We start from the raw sequence: 22,713 nt of genomic DNA, 5'->3' as shown, positions 1-22,713 counted from the left end.
ACCCTGCCAGGACCTCTCAGATATTCTACCTCAAATCAAGTCTTCATACCCAAAACCAAAAGTGCTGAAACCCCAGATTGCTTTAAATCAATGTTCATGTTTGTTTATAGTTCCCTTTGGCCATTCTTTTAAACCTAAACATCACTAGTTTAAGTTTGCAGTCCATCTGTGCCCCTGTTAAACGTCTGCAATATACCTATCTCTGTGTGTTTTCTCTATTTTGTTATGTTCTATTCATATACAGCACTTTGAATTGTCCTCTCACTGAAATACACCATAAAATGAAATTCCTTTCCTTTGCTTTAGTTAAATGAATAGTAGGTGCTGCTGCTGGTAAACTAACACTGAGCCGTTATCTGACAGGAATGAAATCTGGAAAATCCCTTAATGTGGCCCTTTCATTTTCAAACACATCAGGTGGAATGTGTACCGATTCCACCCACCTCAGACGCTGCCCAGTTGTTCAACACTCCTGCCAGTGTTTTGTTTTGTCAGTACCCTTTTTCTGGCTGCAGCCCAGAGGACAGATCATTCAGTGCCCTGACCATGTGCTAACTTTCCTTTGAGAGCAAAGCCATATGCATAATTATCAAAGAGTTAAATCTTCAATCATCAAGAGATGGGAGGGGCTCCAAAGCTAGGGGCTTTACACTAAGAGTGAAAATATAGAGTAGAGACCATGTTAGGTTTCCAGGTAAACAGCAATTTGGGATGAGTCAGAATGTTTTGTTTTTCTCAGTGCAGGTTTAGTAGTAGCGGGACAGGAGCACGTGATGCTTTGTTTTGGTCGCAGGCTTGCCCAGGCTTGGCACAGAGCGTGCTTTTGCCCCGCGTGCTGTCAGAGCTTCTCAACTTGCAAACAATCTGAAGACAACACAACAAAAAACAGTTTTCCCATTACATGAAGACTTCAGCATTGTGTTATGGTGGGAAAAAAGAGGAACCGTTAACATTTTAGCATTATAATGAGAAACGAAAGTTACCAGTGAAAATCCGGTTCAGATGATTTCTGAGCTAAATTGCAGATTTAAGGGGAGTACAGCTCTTTAACTGGACTGCTTGCTCGCTGCCCCGGGCCCCAAACCACAGGCATCACTCCAACCCACATTGTTGTGCAATTCCTACCCTAAAGTGATTATACACGGTGCCTGTCAGGCTAGCCTGGCATTATCACACCATCACACATGCATTCGGCCCTCTCTGTGACACTCATAAACGCTCAACATAGAAAATTTAAATCCGCAATTAATTTGCAGAGCAATTGTGAAATCATTTTAAGGAAGATGTCTGTGTGTCGTCTGCGAGGCCTGCGCTGTAGGAGAGGGAGCAGTGCCATTTAGGCTTATTTTCTGTGCAGCCGCATTCAGATTCATTTGTGTCTTAATGATTCATTCCTATTCTACCTACAAGTAATTGACGTAAAAGACAGGAATTAGTCACCCACTTAACCTAAAAGAAAACTCTACACTTAGTTGATATGAAGAGTTATTTTTAGATGACAGCCGTAACGTGAGAAAGGTCAGTTGATGTTATGTGCCATATGAGTAAGATGAAAAGTTTCTATTCAGCAATTTGAGCTTCTTTCACTTTTTGCAGTATGACTTCAAATGAAGCAACACTTAGTCGTTCTTAAGTGTGCGTCTTATACAGTTTTGTTTTTGGAGCTTTTTAGCTCTTTTTTTGCATTTACATGATCTATTGAAGTAGATTACTGCATGATTTCTATAATAGCACTAAAAGAAGTTGACAGAGGATCTTTAAATTTATTCAAAATAAGAGGAAAGGAAAAAATATCATGCATATTTTCTTTAGCCCTCTGCTGTTTCCACTACATGGATTTCTTCTTGCCGGTTATCCATAATGGCCAGATTTTTATGCAGGGTCCAGCTGACATTTGTGAAAATTTGCAGCTCCTTCAAACATCTCATGGTCAGTGTATGTGACTGTATCTACGATAAATGCTTGTCCTTCTTTGCCCTTTAGTTTAGATGGATGCCCGCGTCTTGGTAGGAAAACTCTGTGAGATCTTTAGAGTACGAGATTTTGCTTCATATCCTTAACTTATTTCTCTGTTTTGTTAAATGTTCAAAACTTTTATTCTTGGTTGCACTGGATTATAATTGCTGGTATCAGATTAAAAAGATATAACTGCATATACGTAGTTTTATGTAGAAAGACTTGAGCATTTATATTCTTTCTTAAACATCATACATCTTCTCTACATTTTGTTGTAATGTGAAAATATATTGGAAACATTCCTGAGATGCGAATATATCTGTAAGGTAAACTCTTCTTGTTTCTTTTTATCTTGTAGGAATACTTTGAACAATATAGGCAGGAAGGAGAAAAATGACCAAAGCGCCATAGTCTGACTTTATAAAGTAATGTTCATCAGAAGAAAAAAAAAAAGTTGTGCACGTTCTCAGCTGGTGCACAGCTCACTGGTGCGACACAAATGTTTGTTTCTAAGATGAATTACCTTCACTTTTCTCTGCATGCTCATCTTTCTTTTTGCAGATGAAAATTTCAAACCCCTTAGTGACAGGAAGCGAGTCCTTTTGAAAGTAGCTTAAGGTATGCAGCACAAGTGCAGTGATGTCATGTGCAAAGGAAGCAATGGGGAGCGTGACGCCAGATTCAGTGGCTTCTTCCTCTTCCAGGGTTTCCTTCATTTTTTAACATCCTTCCTCTGAATTCTGCTCAGAGCAGGAAGTGAATCACTCTTGCTGCCTCTCTCTGTAAATTCTCCCTTTAAAACCTCACTTAGAAATGCTGTAATAACAGGTCAAAGTAGGTATTTTCTAAAGAAGAATTTATGGATATAGGGTTAATAGAAAAAGAGAAGGATGCATCAATATCATAATTGTGAGCGACATCGATATCCAATATGAATGTAGCTGTTATGGCCAATACAGTGTAATATATATTGCATACAGTATATTGCAATATATATTATATTGCAAAAAACTTCTGACATTGCTGCTCTGCTTCGATTGATCACCCAACAATCCTGCATTGCGTTGAATTGCACCCCATCCACTTATAGTTAAAAGGGAGTTTTCTTTTCCACTAGGGAAACATTCACGCTCAGTCTGCAAAGTAGACAACATATTGCAATCGACTCTCCCCTGTCGCTGTATGCCCATCCTGCAGAGAGAATATTGCAAGTTAATGACTCAATGCAACCTGTTGGGTTTCCTAAGATAGAAAACTTTTGAACCAATCTGTCTGTATATGAATAATTGGACTCTCTTGAGTGCCTTGAGATTACACGTGTTATGAAATGGTGTTTATCAGAGCTCTGAATTAAAATTGAATAAATAAGATTTTACTTATGCGACTGATACTATTATCTTAGATCTTGGTCATCATTGTCCAATACAGATGTTATTGTTGATGTATCCTGCATCTCTACACCAAAGTCTAAAATTAGGCCATGCTTCCTGCATAAACTGGAACCAGTTTGCATTTAATAAAGGTCTCACTGACCAGCTGCCCATTGTGCTTACAAAAGTTGATCCAAGATTTTGTGGAAAGAAGGATTTATTTTAACAGAGCCAGGGGGTATCCCTAGGGTTGCCAGTCTAAACAGGGTTTACAATGTTACAAATATATCCACAACAAGAGCCCCTGAGTTTGCAGCAGGAGATCAGACCCATAAACCCAAGCCACCAGACCAGCTTCTAGCAACAGTCCACACAAACTGCATCTTTATCCTATGAGAGCAGGCCGAAGCCCAGCCCTGTGGCTGTACTGAACAGAGGCAAAAAATATCCTCACTCCACAGACACAGCTCTGTGCATTTTACAGACTCACATTGTGTAGCACATAGCAACACATGCACATATTTTAGCATGGCAGGCTTAGCCAGCACAACCCGGTCCCTGTCTATACACATGAGTTGCATGCTGCTCCAGTCTCAGTCAGATAATCAACAAGCACGAGAGAGAGTCCAACATGTGAACACAGAGCTCACAGTGATACCGAGACATTTCTTACAAAGAATTTCTCACTAACAACACAAACGAAAATATAATAAATGCTGAAAAAGAAAAGAGTTTAAGTCATACATTTGGTTTTGCAAAAAAAAAAAAAAAAAGGCAGACATCTGTTGAAAAGAGCTCTGTGGTGTCAATCTACATGTTTTAGTTTGTCCCCTCAGGTTTACCGTAGACACATGATTTGTACTGTTTATTAACACCAATTTCTTGTTCACTGTTATGGGACCACAATGGTTGTCATAATAACTCTATTGGCACATCACATAAATATGGATGAATCCTGACTGTTTTTAACATATATACCCACAAACCTTTATGCATTTAATTGCATCTTTATGGGATTAAAGGAAAACTATACTGCATATGGCATGTAACTGTATATGCATTTACTGTGTACTCAGTCCCATTCACTATGAAAACTATTAATTTTAGCCACTGTAAAAACTTTTCTTAAGGATTGACCTTATTAGTAAACAGAAATAACGTCGATTGAGAGTAAGAAGATCATTGATCAGCAAATCAGCAACAATTTTGGAGGAAATGTTGAGTTTATAGTTTAGGTTGAGAACTCTGATGACATGTCATCTTTGTACACATTTCACAAATCAACAGCAAAAAGGAGGAGAATAGGACAGACTTAAATAAATGAAGCAACACAAAATCCAGTTTGTATTTTACCTGAGGTCGTGTAGGGAATACAGCAAACGCATGCAAAAAATGGACATTTTGGCATACTTTCAAATTCCTGTTTAGGGAACTTCCTATAATTTAAACATACTTTTTGCCTTTAAAGTAGGTGGCAGCTTGATGCTACAGGATGCTTTTCTTCCACAGGATTTCTTCAGCAGGTAGTATGAGGCTTGAATTCTTGGTGTAATCATGTTAGTTTGAGAAAAAACGGGTTAGAGGTTAAACTTCCGTTTGGATATGATTCAGGTCCATTCATGGAATAAAATCCAATTAGATTATGTAACTATTATGTTATTATTATTTTAAAACCTGTGTATTTTCTTTCCACCTTGTAATTATAAACTATATTAAGGTAGGCCAACTCATACAATTACCACTGAGACTCTAGTTTTTTATTCACTGCGACTAAATGTCCTTAACTTAAGATCATAAAAGATTTTACACAATATTTCCTGTTCCCAAACATCAGTGTGATTCTGTGATCTCTGCCAAACATCCTCATCCAATTTTTTTTTTAAATGTTTTTCCACTCTGTCAAAGTCAGAAGAACAGAACATGATTTATTCCCTTTTGTTTTGATCCCTAATGGGATCAGTTCTTCAGCACAGAATCATTTCTGTGATGTTGAGTAAGGTCTGATCCATTGTAACTGCTCAATGAAAAGCCCTACCTGGACCAGGCACCACTCTTTCCTTTTTCCTCTTGTTTTGCCCGGTCACACTGAAGTTTTGATTAGGAAGTTGTGGCTCATGAACCCTCTGTTTTCTCCAGCTGGTCTCCTGGCTCTGTACCCAGCAGTGTCTCATTTTGTGGTGTTTTGCTAGTAAACCAGAGGCATTGGTGGGATCAGTATCAGGACTGGCCAGCTCTTCCTGTGTGGACACAGTTCAGCAGGAAGTTTGCTAATAGCCAATCCGCACCTTGTATGGCATTGCAGTCACAATGAAAATAGGTCCAGGAATGCTAGTAGCCATGTCAATACTTGTTTTTTTTTTTTTTCCAGAAATGGTTTGTAGGCGATCTGCAGTGTGTGAGAATAATCGGTACTCATCCATATGAGTCTGTGTTCTCTGTGGCCTCCAAGTTCAGCTGACAGTGTAGATTTGAGGAGAAAGACAGTTTGTTTCTCTGAGATTGGTTACAGAGGCCTTTGAGAAGGTGATGCTGCCAAGAGTGCAGTTGGTAAATACATTTGGAGACAGATTTGCTTCTGCATGACTTGTGTTTTCTGTCTTTCCATCTGTTCTTTACGACAGTCATATATCTCACCGTCTGGTTATAACTGTTGTAAAGAAGTACTTCCCTGGAAGTCATTGACTGCTATTTTGGCTGATAGAATTGCAAAGTGAATTTGATGGGCTGTGCACTCACATCTATATCACTTGCCCCTTCTATTTTCAGATATACAGTTATGGTCAGAATAATGAAATCCAGCCATCGCTGACATGAATGTCTTTTTAGGTTTGGGGTTTTGAGGAGTACTGTTCTTTTTTCAGGGTGCAACAACAATACAATAAACATCTTCATCTATTTTTAAGACTAGAACAGAATATAAATTTATTGCAGACTCTCACTAATCTACTTAGTTTCAACATATTGCATACAGATTCAAACATTTGTATAAATCTAATATTTTGAAACTTTTCCCTTAGAGATTGCAAAGAAAACTTAAATGTTTTCTGTTGATTGTCAATATGTTTCCAGCAATTTTTTCACTTGTGTTCATGCCACTGTCCTGGCCTGTAAGCAAATGAATGCTAACCGGATTTATCCCTTCCAAAACAAGTTGTAAAGTGTGCTTGCAATTTTTGTCCAGTTGGAAAACCCGTTATTGTCAAGCTTTACAAATCTAGGGCTAAAACAATTAATCATATTAATCATTATTAATTCACTATTGAAATAATCGTCAACTAATTTAGTAATGGATTAATCATTAGAGACTGTAAAGCATGAATTTAACTGACAGAGCAACGCACTTGTGGCAAAATTTGTAAACATTTTACATTTAAGATAAAATAGGTTTTTCGTCAATCAATATGCTCTATCCAGAACTCTGTGCATTCTCCCTATAAGTATAGGCCAGTTACAATCCTTTAGTGTAATATAGTGCAGGTATGTATATTTTCAAGCTATTTGGATTTGAGAAAATGCTAAAAAAATATTTCAACTCCTAATATTTTTGTTGTTTTTATTCATTATTATTTGTAGTAATATCATTCCACATTCATAAAAAGATTAGTTCAAATAAATAGGCAAAATCCTTAATTGATTATGTCATTAATGTCAGTGACATGTAAACAGCTGACTTTCAAGTCAATAAAAGTGTGAGATGGAGACATTTATTAAAGAAAAACGGATACAAGCAGGAGCAGTAAGCACTGAACTTTAACGACTAAGCCTGAAGGAGCTATTGAAAATGATAAAGGATACAGACGAAAGAAGAAACAGACTATTTTTGTTTGCCCATATCTTAGGGTCAATTTTATTTTTAATTCAAAAAAAGTTTTTTTTTTTTTCTAAAAGAAATTGTAGCAAAACAGTTTCCTTTTTATAACTTTGCTAACAGTGACACATTCATACTCCACTCCCCAGACAAACCGGAGGCGCACTGCTTTGCCACTTGCTGCTTCGCAACATTAATGACTACAATCATTTCCTTTTTTTTTTCCCCCGACTGTCCTTTTTCTGTTTTTAATCCTAGGATGTAAATGAAAAAAAATAAGACCCATGGCTGTACATTTCCTGTGCTTGGTTTTTCATTTCCACTACTTTTTTATAATCATCACCATATTGACTTTGGTAAACAGGTCAGTGATTACCACTGGACAGTTCAATATTGGTGCTGATGATAACCTATTAAACTGCAAATACATGAAGTATTGCAGTCTGTTCAGATTGCCTTGTTCAGTGTGGTAATGTTATTGTGTATTATTTTTGTTTTTGAGAGAGAGAAGTCAATTGCATTTGCATCAAACTTGTTTATTTACTTTGTCTTTAGTTTAAGAAACAACCTGAAAAACAGAACGGTTTATATTTATTTGTTAAGTGCTGTAAAGAATTCTCTCAATACGATTATGAAAATCAACACAGTATACTTTTGATTGAATATATGATATAATATATAATATTTTCACTACGCTGATTTTCCAAATCTGGACTGAAAGATAGATTAATCTAACCGTATATGGATTTTTAGTGTACTTTCAGCTGCCATAAAATACCATTACTTTATTCATTTGTTGTATTAATGTGTTGCATAACGATACATCTTATTTTTCGCAACAGCCTTAAAATGATTTCTATACCAAAATATCAGTTTGTGATCAGACCTGATTGGATTATAAGTTTTGATTATTGGAATTAAATCAGTTTTTGCCATTTGAATGCAGCCCTAACTTTCATATTTAACCAGTTATATGGTTAAAGCATCATCATTAAATTTAAACTCTAGTTTTAGAGTAGGTAAATTGATACTTAGTGTGGTCTGTATGTTTTTTTTTCCATTGACCTGATATTTAACCTTCATAATACAAACATCACCTCTCACAACGAAGAGGTCCCCTTCTTTATTACGTTTTTAAACCTATCTTTACAAATAATCACTGAAACAAAACTATCTTTTACCTGTTTTATTTAGGAAAACCTCAGTAAAACACTACTTTATTATACTGTACCTTCCCAATAGTTTATTTGGCATGGCTAGCACCAGAATACACTAATCTAGATTTTCTCTAAAGAGGGGTTTTAATTATTATTTATTTGTATTATACTGTAGATTCATCATTTCAGAGTTGCTTGAAATTTGGAATTTATTAATCAGGAACTTTTGAACATTTAGCACTCACTTGTCTTTGTAAAGCTTTCATCTGTCAGTTCATTTTGGTCGATCATCTTTCCCAGCTGTATTACAAGAAAATACAGGAAAATATTTTTCCAACTTTTCCGCATTAAAGGGTACTGTTTGTTTATAATTACAGCAGCATCGACCGACCTTTTCGTTTTCATACCAGGCCTTTCAAAAATTTGGTTTCATTAGCTGTTGACAGTGAAATGCTCAAGATAGTGCTTTTATGTCGAGTCTTTAAACATACAGTATTGTATATGTGCTGGTTTGATGGCCTAATGGAACCATGAAAGCACACTCAGAGGAAAATACTAACTACTGCCAGTAAACTGCTGGGTGTCAGTCTAAACAACCTCTGAATATCTAAACCTACAGTCGGAGATCCTTTAATAAACACAAAGTATTTTAAAACAGATCCAAACAGGCCTGTATGCCAACAGTACAGTAGTTTCCGTACAGGTTTCAAAATTTCTCTTTTTGCAATCAGTAGACGCTATGTATGTTAAAGCGTTTTTTGTATTTACTGTTTAGATGTCAACTGTGAGGGATAAAGCAAGACTGTTATTACGGTTCTACTGTAGTTTAAAAACAAAGAATGAATGGTCTTGGAGTTGGGATTTTAAACTGCCTTTAGCCTCTTAGTGACTGGGCTGGTTGGCATTATGAAAGCAAAAGTGTAAATTCCATCAACAAAATGTGGACCATTAACTTAAGTCGAAGATTTCTAAGCAGTTGGGTAGTATTTTGTATTTTCTAATATTCCAAGAGCTTGGCGCCTCAAAATTACAACCTTTATTTACTTCTTGCAGCCTTCATATTATCCCTTGGAAATCTGGATCTCTCACTTTCTTACTGCCACAATAAACCACGGATAACTGTTTACATCTCTCAAATTTACACTCTCAAAAACCTTTCTTGGACATGAAATAACTAACTTTAAGTATTTTTTCCTCGGTAACAGTGTCTACAGAAAGAATGTAATCAGTGCTACCTGGTAGCCATAGGTACTGTGCAATGATCAGGTTCTACTTAGGTGTTTTTAATAGAAACAGACAAATCATTGTAAGCAGAAAGACATGGAAGGTGCAGTAACAAAACGGTAGATACTACAGTAAGATTCATTGCAACCTGTATAAAATGTTAAACCTGTTAAAGAACAGAGGCCTCCTTCTTGCAAACAGCATTGCAGGTTATTTTTCACCACCTATAAAGCATCAATTCCAAGCAAACATTTTCTTACCATCTCCTTTCAATTCTCAAAGTAGATACTTTGTAGATACTTTATATATCTATTTTGTATGCACCATCAATACCAAGTCAAATTCCTTGTAAGTGCAAACCTACTCGGCAATAAACTTTATTCTCATTCTGATTTATATTACAACTGAATTATATTGGGCTTTGCCAACATTTGTTTGATTGAATCCTATTCATTCCAATTCCATGATATCAAATACAATTATATTTAGAAATCAAATTAAAGTTTAGTGGCATCCAGTTTGCCGCATTAAAGTCAGATTCAGTTGATCATACAATACCAGTTAGGATAAAGTTATCTGCAGAAAATCAGCAGATGGCATTGAATCTTTACTATGTTGGAGTCATTTTACCTCAGGCCAACACAAGGAAGAAATAAATGACTCCCTTTTAATAGGAGTATGTTCATAACAACCAAGATCAGGATGAGCTGCATTTGGCCAGATGTAGGTCTTACTAAATTTGGCTTTAAAGAAATGGCATTTGATATTTTTGATTTAGCTAATAGGTACTGTTTTGTACATGGTAGTACTAAAAATCAATTGTATTTGGCCTTAGCAGTCAAAGACTAGCTGCAAGTTTAAACTTTTGATGACTTTGTGATCTTTGTAAGATGTAGCTAGCTGTCACTTGCTGTCTCACCATCTCACCTGCATGGATGTGCCCCACCGCAAGCTGTTGTTAGGAGGGCAGACATGCTGAGCTGGGGTTAAACTAATAACAAGTTTGCACGTTTTGTGTCTCAACCGCACAGCTCCAAATGAAACAGACTCAGCACAAACCTTCAGACATGACCAGACTGAAGCTTTAGGGTTACTTACTAAGGTGGCTAGAATTGGTTCTCATGACCTATATGTCAGCTATCATAGTCGCAGACATTACGCAGAAAATAGGTAGCTCCTATGCAAAAGCACACCTACCGTTAGGGCTCAGACAAGTGCAGCAGAAGAGGAAAAATGTCTGTTCAGGACAGCACCGTTTCTCTAATGACTTCAGTGGAAATTGTGCAGGGAAACCACAGATTTCACTTTCATCTCTTCCATATCTCTGGGTACATGTGTGCAAAGTTGCATCTGCTGGTGTGTAACATTGTAGCTGCTTGCACGCTTTCAGTCAGTGAGGAAGGGAGCACCGCTGCTCTTACCCATAACTGTATTGGCTTTGCAGCTGAGGTTTCACATGTGGCTTCAACTGATTCAAAGCAGCACTGCATGTAGGTGGTGTTGCGCTTTTCTCTCTGGGGATTTTTTCATTAGACAAGTTGACATTTGAACAGCCCTGCCTTAAGTGTCAGCACCTAGGTCACTGTGCCAGCATTTTTCTTTGGTACTTTGCAGCCAGTTTTCTTCAAACACATGGGTGAAGTCTGTAAGAGAATAGGATGGAAATTGAACACAAATATAGGTAATACGCAGAGGCATGAATTACTGTGCCTTGCAAAAAGATGCCCCTTGCAGGGGCACAAAATAATTTACAATTACAAATTTGAAGTGCGGCACACATTGGTTACAGCCATCTTTACCCATATATCCCTAAATAAAGCTCAATGCAACAAAATTCTATATACATATCTCATTGGTGGAGGTAGACAATGTAGTTTTAGAGAATAGCAATCCCTTACAGGTGAGTTCCAACTATTTGCCTGTCTAGCTCTTCAACCTAAATAGTAGCTAATGTTCAAAAAGAATAAGTGATTGGAATTGTGAGACAATATATAAGGCGGTTGCACAAATGATATCAGGAAAAACACAGCAGTAAGATCCATGAGATGGTTGTTTATTAGGATCTTAGGTTCCTAAGATCTGTCAGGTTACATGACATATTTCATCAGCCGAAAGTGAAAACATTATGGCACAATCTACCGTACCAATACATTGTCCACCCAAACTGTCAGGGTGGCAAAGGAGAGTTTTATCAGAGAAGCAGCCAAGAGACTTATGGTTACTATGAAGGATTTTTAGAGCTGTTGACCAGAAAACTAATTAAACTATTTAAGAAGTCCAAATAGTAAATAGAAAGTCAGCCGTGAAGGAAAGCCATAAGAACTCCAGGTTGCCTCAAACAAGGTTTTGGACACATTTTGAATACATGACAGGCTAAAAAAGCATGTTTGCACCACACACTGAACACGTCTTGACTGTGAAACATGGTGGTGGCAGCATCATGAGGTTGGGACGCTTTTCTTCAGCAAGAACAAGGGAACTAGTACATCTGATGGTAAAATGGATTTGATGTTCATAGATACGCTCTTTTCAAATGTACTGAACTAAATCTATGAAGACAAATAATGGGAATGTCAGTCTGTATATGCAAACACACTGAAAAAGTCTTGGAACTATATCTGTAGGGACAGGGTTTTGGAAAAATTACTGACCCAGTGCGGATTTTGTGAAATTTGCAGGATACTTTCCAGATTTCTGTATCGTATTATTTCTAGTGACTCAGTATTGTGTTTGTATGTATTTGTAAGAAGACAAGATGCAGGAAAGTTACAAAGGTCTGCTTACTTTTGCAAGGGGCTTTTACAGCTTAAGAAATTAAAATAAAGGAAGAATGGGATTGACATGAGTTCATGTTAAGAGGAGAAAGACTCAAAAAACACAAGAACATGGGAAGACAGGGCAGGGAAAGGTCAGGAAAGAACGAGAGATGGCAGGAAGAAAAAAGGAGAAATTCAAGTCCAGGGTGATGTACCAAACAGTGTGGCCTTTGAGCACTGCTGCCAGTTGGGCCGCTAAAAGTCCGCACAGTGTGTTCTTTAAGGATCCAAGCCCACTCGGTCAAACACACCCCACTCTGTCTCTTTTTCTCAGACAGGCTTCACCAGCAAGTCAACCCCTTACTACAGCCGCTTGTTGAGTCATGATCCATCCACTCATGTATTTCACATTCAGCCCCGCCTTGGCATAGTGAACATTGTTTTCTTTTAATGCATGTGCTCTGACAACAAACCTCGGAGCCTGTTGCTAAACATACACTCTCTTGGCTGATGGAAGGGGGATTGAATTGAATTTGCGGTGTCCACTTGGCTCACGGCCTTGCGGCTTCGCATTCCATGCCTTCTTCTCTGCTTATTGACCGCTATGTTTCCTGTGAGGCAGGAAGTCAGCTCTGTTTCCTGTCAATGTCCTCTTTCATGTGGTCACTTCCTTGTGTTTTGCCAGTATAGCTCTGGTGTGTTGACTCGGAGGACAGGAGGTTGTGCTCCTCATGGAAGGCTTCGAAACGGCAGCGAGAGATTTTCTTTCTCCGTGTCTGCAGCTGCATAACTGAGCTCTAACAAAGACACTAATGTCAGCTCACTCATTGCTTTTTATGGCCGTGTATCTCAATGCAAAGCAACTTTTGTATGTCTTAATTAAAAGTTTAGCTTGTTTACTTTTTATAAAATCTTTCTAATTTGTCTTTCTTTTAGGACATCCTCCAGTGACAGTAATCAAAGCTTTGGGAAATTGTGGGTTTTGTAACCTTGCTCAGGAATGTTGATTGTGATGACTCCTTGGCTGGGAATCCTGCATTTACTGTTTCCTAAAAGATACTAGCACGTTGGCGGAGATTACAATTGAACTTTGCACACAGTGATTAGCTGGAATGTTTAGATTCCTGTGTTCTGCAGCCAGAGATAAATCTGTGTCACAATGTATCTCTGGTTCCAAAAGCAACAAAACACTCTTTGTGTCCAAAAGAGAATGTGCTTAAACTTTAAGTGTGCAAACAAAGCTTTTCATAAAATATATCTGTATTTTATATGATCGGTAGATGCATTCTCTTCTGAAATTAAATCCAAAAACGCATACAGGTAAGTCTACCAACCCTACGCGTTAGAAGAGCAATTATCAGAGGAGCCCGCTGGAGGAGCTCCCCTAACTCACTGCTCAGGTAGGACATTTTAACAGGATAACCATTAGATTTACTCTTCACAAATCGGCATTTTCAACTAGAGGGCTTAAAATAAAGCTAAAAAGTGTTCTAATGCTGTAAAACACCCTGAAAAGCCTTTTTCCATGGGGAAACATGGCGGTAGCTGAATCATGGGAATAGTTTTCCTCAGCAGGCATAGGGAAGCTACTAATGGTCAACAGAAAGATGGAGTTAAACATAAGGCAATCCTGGAAGAAGGACACTTTGAGAAGTCAATGAACCTATGGAAGAACGACAGATATGACACAGAAATTGTTTAGATTACAGCATAGTTTGCTTCAAAATAGCCAAGTCAAAGTCTGGACATGACTGAGCTGAAATTTTTTAGCATTAAAAGCTATAATCATGGTAATGAACACAACTTTGCATTTTTAATGTAAAAACAACACAAACAAGGTTTTATTAGAATCCTGATAAAATACTTAAATGTATGTGGTTGTAAAGTGACAACTTAATAAAAGGTTCATGAATGCCAAACACTGTAACTGTTGGGTGTTGGATTCATAAAAGTGAGTGTGTAGCTTTCAAACCACCGTCTCTGGCTGAGACAGACTGTGTTTCAGAATCAAAGCCATACAAAGCTGCTGTTTGTCGTAGTGTCATTTCATTTAAGGACGCACAGACACACACTCACACAAGTTTGGTGGGACGACGAGCTTTTTTCCACTGCCACACCAGACACCCTGAGCCACACTCCCCACAAAGCACACCAAGTTCTGTTGAGTACTGGTATTTCCCATCAGAGCTCATTTATGTCCCCGTGCCTCTGCTCGCTCTGTTGCTCCATTCCTTCTGGACTAAATGTTCTAGATCATCACACCCTGCATTTTAACTGTGACACAAGTCGTAATGGATTTCTCCAAAGCTGAGAATTTTTTTTTCTCCCCATCCTGTCATCAGGATGATGGAAGCGCTATAACAGGACATCCCGGCGTCTGCACACACATTGCATTCATTCCTTATTCCAGCACAGCTGAATAAAGCCGTACACTCAGTAGTCATGGGAAACTGAGGCTCATGACTAGACTTTTCTCTCTCCCCTTTTGTCATAAGTACTAATGTGCAAAAGGTGGAGAAAATGGGAGCAGGGCATTTGTGAGGCTCTTGAAGAAGGGCTGTCACATACCCCAGATCATGCAAACTACTCAAAGTCTATCGGTCAAAGCAGTCATGTCATTTGATTCAGGGGTAATAACAATCATTTGTAAGGAGCCAGTGTTTGTCATCTGACCATGGAGACTGTGGGCAGAGGGGAGGTGTAACAAGCTGATATGGTTGATTAGTCAAACTGTTTGCACAGGTATCTGCTGCTCTAGTTTTAAACCAATGGTACCTCAACTAAACTCATACGCTGTACTTTTTCAATTTTCACTCAATGACTCTGTTTTTCACAACCAGAAATATTTCCAGACAGATATATTTCTACAGAGTGGGGAGTATAGCAGGCTTCCTTCAGCCATCTGACTGGCAGTATGCAGCAGTGGATGGAGATGGGGCACCGCTGTATTAGTTCATAATAGTCTATGTCCATGGTCGTGACTTTAGAAAACTCAGGCAAGTTGCTATGTTTAAAAGAAAGCGTTAGTTGTGATGCAGAAATGTTGCTTTTTTAAAACATTTAGTTTTAAATCCTTGATAATAGTAACTACTCCTATCATCTCAGGCTTATTAAAATAGAACATTCTTTTCTGCTACATGTAAGTTTACTAATGAGCTCAAGGTACATTACTTCAAAATAATCGGCTTAAACTGGAGATATTTTCACAGCTCTTATAATTTGGGGTTCTTAGAAAGTTTGACAGGGTTGTTATTAGGATGAAAAACCAATGATATACAGACTTTACTTTTTTTGGGGGGGAGATTTTCTTATTTCCAAGTGATATGGAGCCAAAGAGCTCTGTAATCCTTATATCTGAAAGACTTTTTTAATTTATTTATTTAGCACATTACCCTTTTATAGAGTTATGGTGCTACAAATGCTGATAGGAAAAAATCAAAAATCAAAATCAGTAAATTATTATATCATTAAAAAGCTTACTACTGTCTATAAATCAGTTCGACAGACGAAACACTATATAGTATAATTACACTTGCAAGGGTGTTTTCTCACCTTTATTTCATATAATTCTGATGTTTTAAAGGTTATGTTAAAGCAGCATTTAAAATTAGAATAGTAAATCTGCATTGACAAATGGTTTATGCTTGATGAAGGTTGCAGGTGAAGGTTCTCAGTCATCCAGGTCATAGGCGTTTCAAAACAAAAAAAAGTGGATTGTTTTTATTTTTTTTTGGAACTTGATTTGATTTTACAAACAAGGCTAATCACAATGGATTTCTAACTTACTGAATATCAATGAATATTTAGGAATGTCCAAAAGATGTTGTTGCATATTCTTATCAGCTGCAGACCAAAAGCAAGATGTTAAGATGATGCCTAAAGCTCAGAAGAGGAAGGCTATGAATATCCACATAGAGATAAAGAACCCATTACTCCAAAAGTAGTGCTAAAAGCAGGTTATAGTTTGCAAATACACTCAGGGGCAGTTTTTGGAGAGATTAATGTTTTTTGAGGTGTGACAGCGTCACAGTGTGTTGATGTTCTTCTGTGCAGTACCAGCCCCAGCTGCAGCAGAACATCAGCTGGAAACATTGAAGCAACATCGGAAGATATAAACCTGGAAGTTAAGGCTTTGCCATACAGTAAACAGGTCTGCAATATGAACAATGTTTTTTAATTAGTTTTGAAGTGGCAAAAGAACAACAAAATCAATGTTTTGGAGCAGGCATTACAAATAATAATATGAGAAAATAAGAAAAAACTAGTTGTAATGTTTTATAATGTTTTCTAAAAGTTCTTGTATTCTGACATTTTATTGGCTAATTTTGATATGTGTTACTTAAAATCCATGAATACTTTATGACACCCACCTGTGGCCTGTTGTGGAAGAAGAAAACATGATGGCTCAGATGAGTAGAAACAGAGGTGAAGGCAGCATGGAGGGTGCAGACTGCAAACCAGATGTGAAGCCGTGACTCACGGCGGGCAGCGGGCTTGATGACTTTGGCTGCTATGCACGCTAAGCTCTGCGTGCGAGTGTGCGTGTGTTTATGTCTGTGTGCGTGCCGGGACTTCCAGCTTTTCCTCCAAAACAACAAGCTTTACGCAGGCACTGTAATGTCTGGGCAAGGCTCATTACTTCATGTTGAAATACAGACAGAAAATGATGCGGAGGCAGAGCTGAACTATTTTTTGAGGTTAAATGGTTACTTTAGCTGCACTTTGAGTCAATCTGGACTTTAAAATCAAACAAACAGGTGAAATCCTGAGTGTTTTGTGACTCAGGCGTCAGAGTGCAGTGGAAGAAAAAAGGGTGTCTCGCCTTTTGCGGTTTGCTCAGCAGACATTTACCTAATATTCTTGCTCTTTTGTTTGCCCTGTTTTTATAACGCTTCACTAGCTTCCTGCTCAAAAATTAGTTTTTCCACCGGTAGTGTCACTAAGCAACGTCAGAGCTTAGCATTAATGTGTCTGTAAGGAGGAAAGATTAGTCGGTTTCCTCCCTTTGAATTTGTGCTGGTTTAGACAAGACACAGAGTCAAGTGGAATGTGACTGCAGATTTTTTTTTTGTTTAGTTTAGTTTGTTTTGTTTTTTTTACAATAGCCTTCTCTGTTTTTCTCCATGCTCATATTCGCTCAGGATATCTTGGTCATGGAGTAAACCCACTGACATCTATTGAGTGTTTGCACGTGTGTTTTCTTTGGAAGGCAAACACCATGGGATCGTTGAGTGACCTTAAAAACCTCTCTTCTCTCCTCATAAGTCAATTGTCAAGGCGAACATGTTTTCAAGAGCCGCCACCTGTATGCGTGGATTTGCACTTCTGTGATAAAACACATCTGAGATGTTTTGGGAAAAGGGCAAATGTCCCTGTTTGTCTCCTCCTCATCCTTTTTTCCTCCTCTTTCTCCCTCTCCTCCAGAACTCCATTAGACACAATCTGTCCCTGCACAGCCGCTTCATCCGTGTCCAGAATGAGGGGACGGGGAAGAGCTCCTGGTGGATGCTGAACCCAGAAGGCGGGAAAAGTGGAAAGTCTCCACGACGCAGGGCGGCCTCCATGGACAACAACAGCAAGTTCACAAAGAGCAGGGGAAGAGCAGCAAAGAAAAAGGTACATTAGTCAAATTTTTCTATTTGTAACAAAAAACTATATTACACATTTCTTGAAAAAGTTTTGGTACATTGATTTGTTTATACTGTGTCATGGAGAAACTTTCTCCTTAAATTCTATGTTGGATATATTCTAAGCCATATTTGGAACTCTAACCCTTTCTCTTAAAGGAATAGTACACCCAAAACATGATTAGCCTTCATTTTCTACTCACCTCCATGCTGAACAACACTCTGGAGTACTTTTTTGATATCTCAAATGCATCTGGAGATCTGGGAGGCTTCTTGCTGTCTGCTGACATTCAAATAATGGAGGTCTATGGCGCCCGAGACAGAAAGGTCCACAAAAGTCCACAAAAACTTGTCAATATTCCTCCATACTGCTCGTCCAATGTAATCCAAGTGTCCTGAGTGGGTAGCATCCAGAATTTACTCGAAACGAAGTCATTTAGAACGTTTTAGAGCCTAAACAGTAGTGTATAGGATTTCCTAATAGCGCCCCCATGCGCGCTCACGATTCTACGGAAGCCGGCAGACCAAACCAGCGCATTCAGCTCGGCAAAGAACTCATGCTCTTCCTCAACACTGAAGTCCTCAGACATTTTTCTTTCGTTGTTTCTTTCTTTGCACAGGTAAACAGCACATTTCTTCTTCTACGCTTGCATTATCGGCAGACCAGACGCTGAATGCGCACTTCCTTCCGGTTTGGTCTGCCGGCTTCCGTAGAATCGTGAGCGCGCATGGGGACGCTATTAGGAAATCCTATACACTACTGTTTATGCTCTAAAAACATTCTAAATGACTTCGTTTCGAGTAAATTCTGGATGCTACCCACTCAGGACACTTGGATTACATTGGACGAGCAGTATGGAGGAATATTGACACGTTTTTGTGGACTTTTATGGACCTTTCTGTCTCGGGCGCCATGGACCTCCATTATTTGAATGTCAGCAGACAGCAAGAAGCCTCCCAGATCTCCAGATGCATTTGAGATATCAAAAAAGTACTCCAGAGTGTTGTTCAGCATGGAGGTGAGTAGAAAATGAAGGCTAATCATGTTTTGGGTGTACTATTCCTTTAAAGAAATAGACGATGCTTTGCAATACAAATGCATCATATATCTGACTTTAGATGCACAAACCAAACCGCTTAGACATTGGAATGGTCAATAACAGTTTATGAGCTGGAATCATAATGGGTAGGTCAGAAAAACAGTAAATTGAAATCTTTATTAAATCCATCAGTGCTAAAAACTCTACTGCCATTAAATTAGACATTCTAGTCTCAAAGAAACAGATATTGAACTGGTCAAGAGAAGCCAAACTGGTGCATCTTTTTTCTAAAGTATTTAGTCACTTATGTTATTTTCTAAATTCAATAGTTTTTAGTTTATGTTTATTGAAAATATCTTTAAATAAACTGGCAGAACTCAATATATCCCTAAGGGTGTTCCTCAAGGATTAGTCTTGGTACCAATTATCATTTTCTTCTAATATATGCAAAAACAGGTTTGAACCTAACTATATATATATACATATATACATACATATATATATACATACATATATATATATATATATATATATATATATATATATATATATATATATATATACATACATACATATATATATATATATATATATATATATATATATATATATATATATATATATATATATATATATATATATATATATATATATATATATAAATCAATGTGATAAATCGTGCTTCTCTGGTAAAAGCAGGTTGAAATAAGAGAGTGGCACTGGTTTGTATGTAAGATATCCCTGATTTGTCCTTTTTCTATCTTGCATGAGTTTTAAGATTGGGATTAGGTGCTGTGTTTCATTGTTCTAACCCTGATAATCTCCCTGTAACAGCTGGCCCTTCAGGGTGGTGCTGATGGCGGCGCTGACAGCCCAGGCTCCTACTCCAAGTGGCCCGGCAGTCCAAACTCCCACAGTAACGACGACTACGAAGCCTGGAATGGCTTCAGGCCTAGGACCAGCTCCAATGCCAGCACCGTTAGTGGCCGACTTTCACCCTTTGTGCCTGAGGACGACCTGGGGGAATCCGACGTGCACATGGGCTACCCAGGAGCTCCGGGATCGAAGATGACAGCGACACTGCCCAGTCTCACCGAGATGACTGGATCTCTCGGACATAGCTCTGAGAATGTCATGGAGAACCTCCTGGACAACCTGAACTTGCTATCGCCCAACAACTCACAGGTTAGAGGGGGGGCGACAACTCCAGGCTCCTCCCAGTCCTCCCCCTCACCAATGATGCAGCCCAGCCCCAGTTACCCAGCCTACAGCTCCCCGAGCATGGGCTCCCAGTCGCAGCAGGAGTTCCACGAGTGCGTCTATGGCCAAGCTGGAATGAACACAATGTCATCTATGCCTCTGCAGACTTTGTCAGAGAGTAAACCTGGCTTTGTGCCCAGCATGGGGCAGTACAGCTGTCCCGCCGGGCTGCTGAAGGAACTGCTGACGTCAGACACTGATCAACACAGTGAGTTAATGCCGTCAGTCGACACCGTGGTATCTCAGTCCAGCAGTGGCTGCATGCTGCCTTCATACAGCAGCAGCCAGCATGCAGCCAAACTCATGGCAGGAGGGAACACTCACCCGCATGGTCTTTCTCATCCCCACCCTCACAACATGCATAACCAAGGGCAGGCTACATCACCAGCTATGAACGGCCGCCTGTTGATGTCACTGAGCTACAATGGGGGGAGCACACGTTTACCTGTGGCCAAAAGCCCCATGCAGATGCCTTATGGCCTACCTGGGCACCTTAGTGGGGGAGGAATGCCCAGCAGCTTCTGTCCTCTTAACACCAATGGATATGGCCGAACAGGCATGATGGTACCCTCACACATGGAGAAACTTCCCAGCGACCTGGATGATATGTCCATCGAAAAGTTTGAGATTGACGTAGAAAGGGTGCTCCATGAAACTCTAATGGACGGAGACTCCCTGGACTTCAACTTTGAGCCAGTTGTGACCCAACAAGGTTTCCCACACGGAGTGAAGACCACCACACACAGCTGGGTGTCTGGGTAAAAAGCGAAGGCAATCTGAGATTGATTCATCTGACACATTGCTGTTTGGGCAAAGAAAAAAAATGAAATTACATGAGAATAAAGGTCCTCATCCCAAGAAATCTGTGCCCCAGCAAGATTCCTGCTTCAAGATGATATTTATAGGCTAAATGACTTCTACAGACCTCTGTGCATGAGTCAACTTTAGAACAGAGATCAGGATTGTTTTCAAGTGCCAAACATTTTGCCTTAACAAGAGAGCCGAACTGAAACACATCGAGTGGCTTGAAAAATATTAACACCTCTTTATCTTTTTTATATATTTTATCAAATTAAGATCAAATAATTTAGTATATTTTACTGGGATTTTATGAGAAAACCAAATATAAGTGTGACTCTAAAAAAATTGAAGGATAATAACCCTTGTTTAAGATCTACCGGTACATCAATACATTAACATTAACTGCAATTACAGCACTTTTATGTCCTGTTAGGGTAGATCATTTTTCCCTATTGCAATTTGTTTATGTAATATTGGAGATGAATATTAGATCAATAAAAATTTATAAATGTTTTTCCATTTCTTTTTGGAAATTAGCTTAAGCTCAGCCAGATTGGACGAAACAACAACAATTTTCAAGTGTTTCAACTGTCTCTCAAATGGATTTGGGTCTTTACATTATCTTGGCCTTTCTAACACTTAGATATTATTTGATTCCATTCCATCTGTTTTAGAAGATTTAGGTTAATGTTCCTGCAGCCAGCCTGAAGCCTTATCTAGGCTCTAAACAGTATTATTTCCATTGTTTCCCTGGATTTCTCCACCAAATCTCCCCATAATATTCCATATACGTAATGAAAAGAAAATACATCTGACTGCAGCATACTGCCACCTCTGTGTTTCAGCATGCATATGGTGTGCTCAGGGTGATTTGCAGTGTTTTCTCCATAACAATGTTTGCTGTGTCTCTTACCTGCTTTTGGCAAATTGTAAACAGGGCGTCTTTTCAATGCTGGCATTATTAGTCCTGCCAATTAGTTTTCGAATAGCAGATGTTCATTTGATTCTTGTATTTAGATATAGATATCAACAACTCCTCTAGAGTTACCACAGGCTTCTTTTAATTTTCAGATAATACACATCTGTCTTGTCCGGTGTGCTCATTGATTTTTATGATACCATAGATAAACACAGATGGACTTTGCCATTAGCTAAAGCCAATTGAACTGGATTTGAATCCAAAAGCACAACATTTATTTAACATTATTTGGAAAATAACTTAACTTCAACTTTTTGGAGGGAGTGGCGGCCTAGTGGTTAGGGCCTTGCACTTGGATCCCAGAGGTTCTGAGTTCAAGCCTCACTCCCATAGACTGCCACTGTGGGTCCCTGAGCAAGGCTCCCAAGGCGCCACACAATGGCAGCCCACTGCTACCCAAAGGGATGGGTTAAATGCAGATAGTGAATTTTGTTGCTTTGTACTTGTTAGAATGTAATGACAATAAAAGTTGTATTCTATTCTTCTATTCAGAATGTATTTTGGTCTTTCACATAGAATCCCAGTGAAACAAATTTGTAACTCTACAAGTAAAAGAAGAAGCTAAAGGGGTGCAGATACATTTGCAAGGCAGTGTCTTTCCTTTTACACCGCCAAATACAGTACATCTTCTCGTCATCAGCAACACAACAATCTACAGATGGGGAGACTCAAAATGTATGGTGTGTCCCACAGATAACCGATTTTTAACTGACAAATGATGAAGGTAACATTGTC

The 22,713-nt window shown here is 38.7% G+C and overlaps 1 protein-coding gene across 1 annotated transcript in view; it reads left to right on the top strand.

Annotated features, from left to right (window-relative positions):
* The window catches only part of foxo1a (forkhead box O1 a), a 43,216-nt gene extending 21,433 nt beyond the window's left edge, over positions 1 to 21,783 (top strand). The window contains exons 2-3 of the mRNA XM_038294372.1: positions 17,696 to 17,887; positions 19,773 to 21,783. Coding sequence (XP_038150300.1) covers positions 17,696 to 17,887; positions 19,773 to 20,960 — 1,380 coding nt within the window. The 3' untranslated portion in view covers positions 20,961 to 21,783. The remainder of the gene's footprint in view (positions 1 to 17,695; positions 17,888 to 19,772) is intronic.
* The last annotated feature ends 930 nt before the right edge of the window (positions 21,784 to 22,713 follow it).

Source organism: Cyprinodon tularosa, unplaced genomic scaffold, assembly GCF_016077235.1.
Source record: "Cyprinodon tularosa strain WSP-4 unplaced genomic scaffold, ASM1607723v1 ctg34, whole genome shotgun sequence".
Classification (NCBI taxonomy): domain Eukaryota; kingdom Metazoa; phylum Chordata; class Actinopteri; order Cyprinodontiformes; family Cyprinodontidae; genus Cyprinodon; species Cyprinodon tularosa.
The sequence above is the reverse complement of the archived record's forward strand: the minus strand, read 5'-3'. Positions and strand labels throughout refer to the sequence as shown.